The sequence below is a fragment of the Solanum dulcamara genome, chromosome 3, assembly GCF_947179165.1.
Source record: "Solanum dulcamara chromosome 3, daSolDulc1.2, whole genome shotgun sequence".
NCBI classification, from domain to species: Eukaryota; Viridiplantae; Streptophyta; class Magnoliopsida; order Solanales; family Solanaceae; genus Solanum; species Solanum dulcamara.
The window spans coordinates 62,441,195-62,453,854 of record NC_077239.1 but is presented as its reverse complement, the minus strand read 5'-3'; the positions used below and the strand labels follow the sequence as shown (position 1 = coordinate 62,453,854).

The following is a 12,660-nucleotide window of genomic DNA, read 5'->3' as shown; positions in this document are numbered from 1 at the left end:
TGTTATTATGTAAAGATACAATTTTTGTTATATAAAGAATGTTAAGGTTGTTTCATAAAATCTGTGTAAGAGGGTTCCTATTTATTTGAGTTGCTGGTGTGAAGATTGTATATTACACATACATATACACAATCTATGTACATGTAATTTTCTTAAGAGGTCTATAAAGGCCATATTTTGCTATAGTTTTTAAAGTTGTTGAATGGAAGTGGTAATGGAATGTGCTTGCTTTGTTCTCCCTCTTGATAATTAAGCACTTGATTGAACTAAGTTAATATCCGACCAGTAAAAACAGTGTTCTGATCAAACATTGGAGGATCTGGATTATAGTGGTGCAAAATACCATTTTTGATATCTTGTATGCTTGAAGAATTTTCTGTTTTGATGCTTGTGGCGTGATATTGACCTGTACATCCTTACCCCCCTTTGGTAAATACCTCTTGTGGCATCCTGCTAATTTTTTTCTCAATCTTTTTTATTACTGAGTTCCATATTGTGATGTTCTTAGCATTTGCTTCTAATGTGATGTTCTTAGCATTTGCTTCTAATGTGATGTTCTTAACAGTAGTAGTAGCAGTTGCTTCCAATGGAGTGGTAATTCATGCCAAATGTCTATCGTATTATTTAATGGAAATGATTTATTTAATGTCGAATCTCCTTTCTTCAGATTGTTTACATTCAATCATGCCGGAAACTACTAAAGCACGAAGTAATGCTAAGTGGGATGATGATGCCAACATTAAATTTATAGATTTGTGTGAAAATGAGATTAGACAAGGACGTAGACCACACACTCATTTAAATAGAGATGGATGGAATAATGTTGTCGAAGGATTCAATAGAGCCATGGGAAAAAACTACGATAAAAAACAAATGAAAAATCGTTGGGATAACATGAAAAAAGATTGGATTCTTTTTAAGAAGTTGATGAGAGGGGAGACAGGTTTAGGATGGGATACCACAAAAAATACAATTATGGCAGATGATGATTGGTGGGAGCGAAAAATTAAGGTACATCTCTTACATTTTTCTATATATGTCTTTCTTTTTTTGTTTGTTTGTATATATTAATGTTTGGTCTGATTTAGCTTGCAAAATTTCTTCATGAGGTTTGCATATATAGCCTTTTCTTTAATCTTGCAAAATTTGAAGGCTTGTTTCCCAAGTTGGAAGTTCCAAAATACAAAAGGATCTCTCTTTAGGCTTAAGACAACTGATTTTTTCAAGGTCGCTCGCCTAACGTCTCTATTTATCCGTTCAAGCTAAAACCTCTTGGGACTTGTCAATATAGTATTTGCTGCAATCCTGCAAAGTTTAGAGGCCTTTGGACAGGTCCACATGGTGCAAAACACCCTGCACATCCTACCCTGTTGTAGCTTAGATGTTGCAGGGTGTTTGGAAGTTGTATTTGTGATTTTCTCTATGTATTTGTTGTTAAAGAAAGTTGATATATCACTCCAGCAACCTGAAATAATACAGCAAACAAACCCAAGCAAAAAAGAGCTATCACAAACTAGCAAAAAAGAAGGGACCTCAGTAAGAGCTTTGGAGCCTGTTATCTTTTTCCAAGTCGCTCGACTAACATCTCCAATTATCCGTTTGAGATGAAACTTCATGAGGTTTGCATATATAGACTTTTCTTTAATCTTGCAAAATTTTAAGGCTTGTTTCCCAAGTTGGAAGTTCCAAATTACAAAAGGATCTCTCTTTAGGCTTAAGACAACTGATTTTTTCAAGGTCGCTCGCCTAACGTCTCTATTTATCCGTTCAAGCTGAAACTTCTTGGGCCTTGTCAATATAGTATTTTCTGCAATCCTGCAAAGTTTGGAGGCCTTTGGACAGGTCCACATGGTGCAAAACACCCTGCACATCCTACCCTGTTGTAGCTTAGATGTTGCAGGGTGTTTGGAAGTTGTATTTGTGATTTTCTCTATGTATTTGTTGTTAAATAAATTTGATATATCACTTCAGCAACCTGAAATAATACAGCAAACAAACCCAAGCAAAAAAGAGCTATCACAAACTAGCAAAAAAGAATGGACCTCAGTAAGAGCTTTGGAGCCTGTTATCTTTTTCCAAGTCGCTCGACTAACATCTCCAATTATCCGTTTGAGCTGAAACTTCATGAGGTTTGCATATATAGCCTTTTCTTTAATCCTGCAAAATTTGAAGGTTTGTTTCCCAAGTTGGAGGTTCCAAATTACAAAAGGATCTCTCTTTAGGCTTAAGACAACTGATTTTTTCAAGGTCGCTCGCCTAACGTCTCCATTTATCCATTCGAGCTGAAACTTCTTGGGCCTTGTCAATATAGTATTTTCTGCAATCCTGCAAAGTTTGGAGGCCTTTGGACAGGTTCACATTGTGCAAAACACCCTGCAAATCATACCCTGCTGTAGCTTAGATATACTGATATTGCAGGGAAGAATTTGGCATGAATGGGAGGCTGAAGAGAGGTCCTAGTATGCCATGCTGTTGTCCCTCTTCTGGTGAGGTGCTTTGATTCTGTATAGACAAGTGGTAAAGAGACAAACAAGGGAAATATATGCACAGGCTGCTGCAAGTCCTTGTGTTGAGAAATATATGCCATGCTGCTGCATTTTCCTCCTGTTTCTGCACATTTATTTTATCATCAACATTTATTTTGCACTATCTTTCTTTTTTCTTTCATTGTTAAATTGCTTGGTTTAAATGTTGATGATAAAATAAAATTGTTTCACTTCTGTTTTCTCTTCTTCTTTTGCACTATCTATATCCATGCATTTATCACTGCCAATAATTTCTGGAATATTTTTCTCCTGTTTCTGCACATTTATTTTGCTTGGTTTAAATGTTGATGATAAAATAAATATTAAACATTGATAAAGAAAAAAGTCACGAATCTGCTTTTGGACTATCTGAGCTATTTTGCACTATCTTTATTTTGCACTATCTTTCTTTTTTCTTTTATTGTTAAATTGCTTGGTTAGTTTAAAGTGGTTTTTGATTTTTTTGTTACAAGAGGATGATCGATACAATAAGTTCAGTAAAGTAGATCTTTCACTTATATGGTATCGCTATGATACGTTGTTTTCTGATATTGTTGCTACTGGAGAAAGAGCACGTGCAGCGAATCAAGAACAAATGTATGGCATCAGAGTAGATCTTGATGAAGAAGGAACAAATAATTTTGATGGCTATGACAAGGAACACTTGGTCAATCCTAGTGATGAAGGAAATGATGAAAGTGATGATATACAAAATGTGGAATCTATTATATTTCCTAAGCCGTCACTTAAAAGACGAGGTTCAATTGATGATACTGGCACTGGCAATCAAGTCAAAACAAATAAGGCAAAATCTAGTGCGGCATCATTCAGAGAGGATATACACTCTTTAGTGGAGATTATGTCTAGTAAAAGCACTGCTACATCCCCGTCGGTAGATGATTCCGTCATCGATAAGTGTATGAATAAGTTGGCAACTTTTTCTGATATTCCTCCTAGGAGTGGAAAGTACAACTATGTTTGCAACATGTTTCTTAAGAAGGATGTACGTCAACTGTTTCTTAAGATGGAAACTGATGAAGCTCGAAAATCTTGGTTGGAGTATAACTATCAGTTACACCTTGAGAAAATGGGATGATTGCATTGCTATGGTTAAATGTTTTTATTGTTTAATGTTCGGACATTATAGTTGTGCGTGTAAACTTTATGTATTGTTAATGTTGTGTTGACATTGTGGTTGTGCGTATAAACTTTATGTATTGTTAATGTTGTGTTAACGTTGTGGTTGTATCCTTAGACCTTATCATTATTGTTGTTGTGTTGGCTTTAATGATTGTGGGAACTTTATGTATTGTTGTGATTGTTTTTCTTTGATGGAATAGTAATTTAAGATTTACAATGTGATTTTTCGAAGATAAAAATGGGTTGTTGGAAAAACTTTCATTCTTTACTAATTTGAGGCATTTCCATTTTCAGTTAAATGGAGAGTTGGGATATTAGCAATGTGGTATCTCCTCATTTAAGTGATTTGTTAGATGATGAAGATCAAGAACTAGAAGAAATTCCGAGAGAGCAGAAGGAGTGGATGGCTTTATGTCATATACCAGGTAAATACATTTTGATGTATTGTGAAAAATACCTATGCAAAGAACCTTGTCGTACATCAATGCGCTCTGGAAATGAGTTTATCCAAGAGATATTACGAGGAAATGAGACTCGTTGTTATGAAAATTTTTGACTGAAGAAGGCGGTGTTCATTGATCTATCCAATGACCTAACTGATAAATATGGATTTAAACCCACTCGTAGCATGTCTATACATGAAATGTTAGGCATATTCTTGATGACTTGTGCACATGGAGTTGGAAATCGAATGATACAAGATATCTTTCAACATTCTGGAGAGACAATTCATAGACACTTTCATAGTGTTTTAAAGGCCGTTTGCAAGCTTGAAAGAGATATCATTCAACCACATCTAAATTATAATGATGGTTGCGATGCTCACAAGCCATGCAAACAAAGATATCTCCCTTTCTTTAAAGTAAGTAACCCGTTTATGATAATTTGTTATTCTACATTATAGCTAATTTTAATTTTTTTTATAGTGCGTACCCCTACTCCCCGGCCAACTGTATTAAATTTCATTTAACTAAAAAGTTTATGACATACTAACTAATTAACACAGAACAAAATGCACCATGCCTTACTTAAATTGGTAGTTTAAATATTAAATAAATCAACGTCACATAGTTTTTCTTTGACTCAATCAATTCAATTAATACCCTACCTTCTTAATATATTTGCATCAAGTTGATCAAAATATGGCATAATATTAAAAATCTCTCTTAATTTGCATTCACTTCTTGTAGGACTGTATTGGAGCAATTGATGGCACACATGTTAAAGCTAGATTACCGCAAGGTCAAGAGATACCATATATTGGACGTAAAGGTTATCCGTCTCAGAATATTCTTGCCGTTGTTGATTTTAATATGTGTTTTACATTTGCATGGGCTGGGTGGGAAGGAGCAGCTCACGATAGTCGTATATTTGCTGAGGCCCTTCGTAGAGAAGACCTCAACTTTCCACATCCACGCGGAAACAAATATTATCTAGTTGATTCAGGATATTCACACATGAAAGGATACATGGATCCATACAAAGGAAATAATGTAAGATATCACCTTGCTGAATTTCGCCGCGGTGCAACTCGACAATTGCGAGAGCCAAGAGGATGCACTGAGAAATTTAACTATTTGCACTCTTCTTGTAGAAATGTAGTAGAGCGCACATTTGGCGTTTGGAAAGTAAGATGGTCTATTTTGAGAGACATGCCATACTATCACATTGACACACAAAGGGACATCGTACTTGCTACTATGGCCATTCACAATTATATTAGAAAGAAATGCAATGTGGATGATGCATTCCAAACAGCCGAGAATGAGAGTTATATTCCATCGGTTGATTCTAATGATATTGGTACAACTTCAAGAGCTAACAATGTAGGTGTCGAAGATATAGGAGAACAAAATGATGTCTATTGGATGGGGTTTCGTGATATGATTGCTAGTGACATTTCTAATGCTTAATCCTTGTATTATATGAATATTTTCCACTTCTTATATTTATAGTGGAGTGGTTTCGGTTGGAAACAAAGGATACTAAAGCAACCACATTACGCCAACAAACTTCATTAGAAAGCGCAAATGAGACATGTATTTATATAAAAAAAAAACTTAAATAAACATTTTATTTAGAAATATTTTATAAATTACTTAAATAAATATTTTATAAAAAAATAACTTAAATAAACATTTTATTTAGAAACATTTTATAAATTACTTAAATAAACATTTTATAAAAAAAATAACTTAAATAAACATTTTATTTAAAAACATTTTATAAATTACTTAAATAAACATTTTATAAAAAAAACGTAAATAAACATTTTATTTAGAAACATTTTATAAATTACTTTTGATTAAAATCAACTTTAGAGTTTAAAAATCTTTTAAATCAACTTATTATGGCCTTAACAGTTTTAAGGGTATTTCAGTCATTTTGACAGAAAAAAAGTGCTTAACAGCACTTATTTGCCAAACACATCAACAACTTATTTTCAGCATAAGCACTTTTATCCAAACACTCAACTGCTTATTTATAAAAATAACTTTCAGCACATAAAAGTTCTAAAAGCATTTCATACATAAAAGCTACTTTTTTTAAACCAATCCAAATGGGCTCTAAGTGTATCTCTCGTGACGATTATTGGGGGCTTTAGCTTATTTTTAGATCCAAGCGAACGGTCTCGTGGACGGCGATTTGAAGTTCCACCAAAGGAGAAGATAATATGAGAGAGAAACGATGAATAGGTTGGGAGGAGAATATTTGTTTGCATTAGATTTATTTAGGTGGGCCGGGTCGGGTTTAAATTAGCTAATATAAGTAAGATTGGGTTTTTTTTTTTTATTTGGGGCTTTTCGTTAAAAGAAGGATACGAGTGACAAGTTTGTAGATGGCGATGATAAAAATAACTTTACTTTAACGGTAAGAGTAAAGTCAACTAATAAATGAAAGTTGAGGTGTATTTTGACCCTTTTCCAAATATTTTAAACTATTAATTATTGTGATTTATATTACTTTTTACATAATTTTCAGATAAATTATGTTACGCGTTTTGTCCCAATTTATGTAGTCCCGATAGTATTTCAAGAGTAAATCAAATATTTTTGTTTTAAATATTTTCCCAACAAAAATGTTAAATCCGTTAATACAGTTAAAAATCGTTATAATGATCATTCGTTATTAAAAAAACATTTCATTAAAATAATTTACATCTCTCCAGAATTGATTTTTCATGTTTTATTTTACTTTTTTATAATAACATTCCACTTATACAACAATAAAACTCACTGTAGCAATTCATTTTTTGTAAAATTAACCCACTATAATAGTCATAATCAAATATTGTATAATAATATATATAAAAAATATATTATGTGAAAAATAAAATATTAAAATATTTATAGTAATCGTCATCAATGTCATGCACATAGTAAATTTTAAGTACTAATATTTACTAAAAAAAACATAATATTGAAACAATGTATGTTAGTTATGGTCATAATTTCACAAGGAAAGGCTAGCAATGTTTCATTTTGTATATTTATTTATTTATTTATTCTACTTTTCCTTTTAATCCATTTTAAAAATAATGTGTCCTTCCCTTTTTTTGTAACTATTTCAAGTTTTCATAAGAGATGTTACCATAAGATAATGAATATTTTGATACATTTGATATATTTTTAATTTAGGATCATAAAATGTTCAAGCTTTTTATTTTTTTTAAATTTTGTGTGAAGTTAAAATAGAATAAATAAATTAAATTAAAATGAAGAGAATATTTACTTTGGTTGAAAAATTGGCAAAATTAGATTTTGGTTCTTTTTATTTTTGAACAATAAAAATGGAATAGACAGTTAGTTATGAAAATAGAGGTGAAATGCAACGAAGTTATATGTCGCCTCATGTGATCAGATGAGTGCACTCTCCAAAAGACCGAATAGTGAACGTGTGCACTGTGTAGTGGAAAAGTGAAGTAGACACAGCGTTAATTATTTTTCAATATATATATTTTAAAAATATTTTAAGTTATTAAATATTATGATTTATAATATTATTTTACGTAATTTTCAAATAATATATATTATTTATTTATTTTAATTTATGTGACATAGCTGCACTTTAAAAGTGATGCATGGGTTAAATTTAGTTGGCCCACAAAATTGCTTCATATGTAAAATTCCTAAAAGGCCCTCCTGATTTCAAGCTCCTCTCCATCGGTGCAAGCATGAACTCAATATATGTTATTTATTAGTCTCAGTTTATGTAGCATTGATGAAATTAAAAGAGTCAACCAAATTTATATATAATTTTTAAATATTTTAAATGGTTAATTATTATAATTTATATTATATTTAGCATAATTTTCAAATAATATATGTTATTCCATCTGTCTCAATTTATGTGTTACATGTAAAATTTTGAAAGTCAATTAAATTTGTTAATAAATAATTTTAAGTATTTAACTATTATGATTTATAATACATTTAACTAATTGTCAAATAATATATGTTACTTCTTTTGTCTTTAAATGAAGAGAATTCTATTACTTTTTCTCTTATGATATTCTTAGTATCAAATTTAAATTTTTAATATCTAATATTTATTATTTAATATCGTTTAAATTTTATCATATAAAAACTTGTAATTTTTTTATTTGAACTAAATTTGTAAATAGTAAATTTTTACCTAACTAAAAGATTAAAACGATTAGAGAACTTCTACTTAAAATTTGTATCAATAAATATTTACATTTTTCTTTTTAGTATTGAGGATAAATCGTTGAGTCCATGAAATATCGATTAGCATGTGTAATCTCCAATATATTTTTTCTTGACTAAAAAAATTAGTAAATAGACATCATATTAGAAAATCTTCTACTTGTAATTTAAATCAATAAATAATAATTTTTTTAGTGTTAGGATAAATCGTTAGGTCAATAAATATATAAATTAGCCAAATTTTATCCTTTCTCCTTTAATCTCTGTTACTAAAAACTTTTATAACATAAAAAAATTATTTTTCATTTAAAATATAGTTAGACGCAAATATTTTAAATATTTTTGGATGAGCTAATATTAAGAATTTGAATAAATAAAAAATTATCTGTTAGAACAAATAAAATAATTAATTAATTAGTAAAAGCATTCAATTCAATTAAATCTGAAATGATGATATTTTTAGAGTAAAAGACGGAAGGAGGGATATTTTTGAACGAAAACAAAGACGGAGGATATTTTTAGATCAAAAGGTGGATATAGGATATTTTTGAGTCATTTTCAATAAGTTAGTGATATTCTTGAGCCAAAAATATAAGTTAGAGATATTTTTAGATCAAATTTTTTTTAAAAAGGATATTTCCACGTTTTTTCTCATAGATGAGAATTGAGAATTATTTATGAGTCTTTTCCCTTTTTAATATAACGTAGAATGCAATAAAACTCACCACCAAAATGAACAAAATTTCCAACTAAATAAATTTGAAAGAATCAATTCGATAAGCTGTTTTCAAGACTCCCACGTGGACATGGCAACAAAATATAAAGATGTAGAAGTGAGCAGGAGAAATTCAATTGGTCAATTTTTTTTTTAATTCCCAAAACACCCTCATAACTCTTTGGTGAATTATTTTTCATGATATATTGAGTAATTGCCAACTACAAAAAAATGATGTTGCCCAAAGATTTGAAGTGAAGACCACTTTCACAAAACTCAAAGCTACAACCACCAAGCCTACTTGATGCCTTGGACACTAAATGACAAAAGTTGATATATGAAACAGGCAGGTGAACTTTTCAAGACAAACTGTGTAATTGCCACAGGTCAAGTTGCTAACTGGGCTTCTAATATAAGGGAGTATATATATATATATATATATATATATATATATATATATATATATATATAACTAGTGTTAGGCGTGGAAATTTAATTAGATATAGGATATTGGATATTTTCTTTAATTAATCATAATATTTACCAAGCAGATGCAATATTATGCAAAGTAAATTGTCCATCACTTGTTGTCCTTTCCCAAACCTTTCCACGTGTAAGAGGTGACAACCACCACCCCTCTATTTAATTCGTTTCAAATATCTTTGGATATTGATAGGTTCGTGGTAAAATAAATATTATTTTTAAATATATCTCAATCAATAAAAAAATATTTTGAATAAAGCCTATCTCATATAATAATAAAATTTCAGCATAACTAGATTTATGATTGTCACGATCCGACCTGGGGCCTAGTCGTAACACGGCGATTGAAATCCCGAAAGACTCCAACCAAGCCTCTTAGCATACCATTCATGAGCATACATAAGGAAATTAAGCAATAAAGTTAAATCAAGATAAAGAAGCAAAATCTCATATAGAACATAAGTCTCAAAATGGAAAAGTGACAACAAAGACTCGTACTATCTATCATGCCTCTAATACTAGATGGGACGTGAGACAATCTCCCAGCTCACCCAATAGACAACATAGAGTAATGAAGTATAACTGTCAAAGGTGAAATAAATGCCATGTCCTCGAACTGTGAGGACTCACCAACAAAAAGCTAATCGTAGACTCTAGCCATGACTGGAAGGAGGATGGACGTGATCGTCGGTCCCTACATTATGATACAATGTAGGCAAAAAATATGCGTAGTAAATGACAAAATCAATATGAATCATGCGATGCAAGGCCAATATCTTTAAAACATGTGTAAAGTCATGAAAACATTAAAACATTTATCTTATTGGTCAAGCCATCAAAAGAATCTCATAATCATCATAAGAACTCATAATTCCACTGAAACTGTGTGGGATAGTATCTTTAACCGACATAAAAGACCATGTGAGCTAATACATGAAATTCGATTACTCCTGCATCGAGACAAGAGAGGCTATGGAATTCGATTACTCATGCATCGAGACAGGGGAGGCTACCTTGCCAGGGCATACTCATTAAGTAACTCTTTAACTAGGTTATTTGGATCTACTAGCTTCTCCATATTGACATATGTAAACCTACGCGGGCAACACAGTTTGGGACTAAAAGTTGCTACTAGAATTTTCTTCGGTAACTAACTGCGTTATCGGACCGAACCCAATCTAAAAGTCCTCTTGGTGCTTAGTCAAAATGCCAACAAAACTCACAAAACCTGATCATAGACATCATAAGGAAAGATAGTAACTACCTATCCATACATCTTTACAAAACATCATAAAACAACTTATCTAATATCATCATAGTAAAATCATTGGATTAACTCATCTATCATATAACGCATGCAATGTGGGTGTAGGCCTTCCATCATTACATATCTTTGATCATAAACATCTTTAGGGACTTAACTTGCCTTATCTTTAACATTGCTTGAAACATCACATCATTCATAAACTTCTTTGCATAAAACATCTTTAATTCATAGCATAAAGCTTTTCATAAAATATAACTTGAAAATCATAATCATATCTCATAAATCAAACTTGAAACTAGCATATATCATGGTTCATTGAAATTTAACTTGAAATCATGCAATATGATGTGAATTATGCATAATTAAACTAATAACATTGGATAATATCATAACTTAGAAGACCCAATGAAAATCATGAAATTAAGGCTTTGACTTGAATAAATCATAAGAGAATTAAGAAGAAATCTTTGGAATTCCATGGGTGAAAATTACCCATGGATGAAGTCCCACATACCTTAGCCTTGATTATTCCTAATTCATAGAGAATGAAAACGTGACCTTGAAGAATCCCTTGAATTGCTTTTGAAAGAAGAAGGCCTTAAGAGAAGACTTGGGAGAGAAGTTCTTTTGTGATTTAGGAATTATGAAAAGAATAGGAGAATTAGAAGACTTTAGGGTAGTTAGTAGTTAGGAATCTAGTCCTAAAAATCATCCATATTCATTAATGATATATAGAGAAAAGACTAAAATAACCCTCAATAAAACTGGATTCGAAACTCACAACGGGCCATCACCATAGACCGTGAAGAGAATTACAGTCTGTGGTCCCCTCCATGAAGATGGACTTGGAAATTCTAAAAAAGTAACATTGGGAAGGCTGTCCACCACAAGACCCACCGCGGCCCATGAAAGGCACAGCGGTCTGTGGTGGTCTTCCGTGGTGCTTGCTTTGGACTTGGATTCTTGGGGGTTTGCAGGGGTGGTTGCAGGACCTCCTCCACGGAGGCCTTCACTGTCTGTGGAGGTTATCATAGTCTGTGTACATGGTTCGTGGTGTAAGACATTCAGGAGGGTCTGTAGGAGTAACCACCATGGTCTGTGAAGGGCTACACGGCCCATGGTGGTGAGTCGTGGTCTTTACCTTAGGAATGTTTTTGAAGTCCTAAGGGGAGGGGTCACCACGGAGGGCACCATGGCTAGTGGTGCTCAACATGGCCCGTGATCCCTTCCCTGCAGGTTTGAGTCTTAAAACCATCACCACAGTGGCTCATCACGGGGTGCCAAAAACTGCATTTTTTTGAGATTTCATCCTTTGTTCCTCCTTTTCTGTCTTTCCTACTTTCGTGGTTTTACAATAATCTCCATTAAAATATCAATAAATTATAAAAATCTTATAAAATAAATACATATAAAAATGTATCGTAACTCGAGTATTTCTCATAAATGGTTTTTTAGGAAGACAACAAAAATATATTTTATTAAATTTCAATTTAAAATAGATATTTCCGAACATGAGGGGTGTTAAAAAAAACTCCCAAATTTAGGCTCGTAATTCTTCTATACGAGACAAGGGATAATCGTAAATACCTAAGGTTTTACGCGGAATGAAACCTCAGACTCATCAACAGTAACTGTATAACCTAGATATATATCCACGGGCCGCCCAGAATGATACATCGAACTTATCAACAATAAAGTAGTAAGATGAAGCCCAAACCTAAGTCATCAGGCAGCTCAAAATGACAGCTCGGACTTATCAATAATAATCAAAAGTGTGATATAAGCCATATAACTAAATATGCTCAATGCCATGCGAGTCATGCTTATTTCAATAGTTTCCCTAAATTAGCTGAATAAGCCCCA

General features: G+C 32.1%; 1 protein-coding gene across 1 annotated transcript; it reads left to right on the top strand.

Moving 5' to 3' along the window:
- Nucleotides 1-684: 684 nt before the first annotated feature.
- On the top strand, nt 685-3,656 carry LOC129883599 (L10-interacting MYB domain-containing protein-like). Its single transcript, XM_055958229.1, has 2 exons — nt 685-1,011; nt 3,001-3,656. Exons 1-2 carry the CDS (start codon nt 685-687, stop codon nt 3,619-3,621), a joined length of 948 nt encoding a protein of 315 aa, XP_055814204.1. The 3' UTR covers nt 3,622-3,656.
- Nucleotides 3,657-12,660: the final 9,004 nt, after the last annotated feature.

Bases quoted from the DNA above. Each gene is read 5' to 3' on its own strand.
- LOC129883599 (XM_055958229.1), top strand. From the start codon at position 685: ATGCCGGAAACTACTAAAGCACGAAGTAATGCTAAGTGGGATGATGAT. The intron at 1,012-3,000 runs GTACATCTCTTA...TTGTTACAAGAG, and splicing joins GGTGGGAGCGAAAAATTAAG to GATGATCGATACAATAAGTT.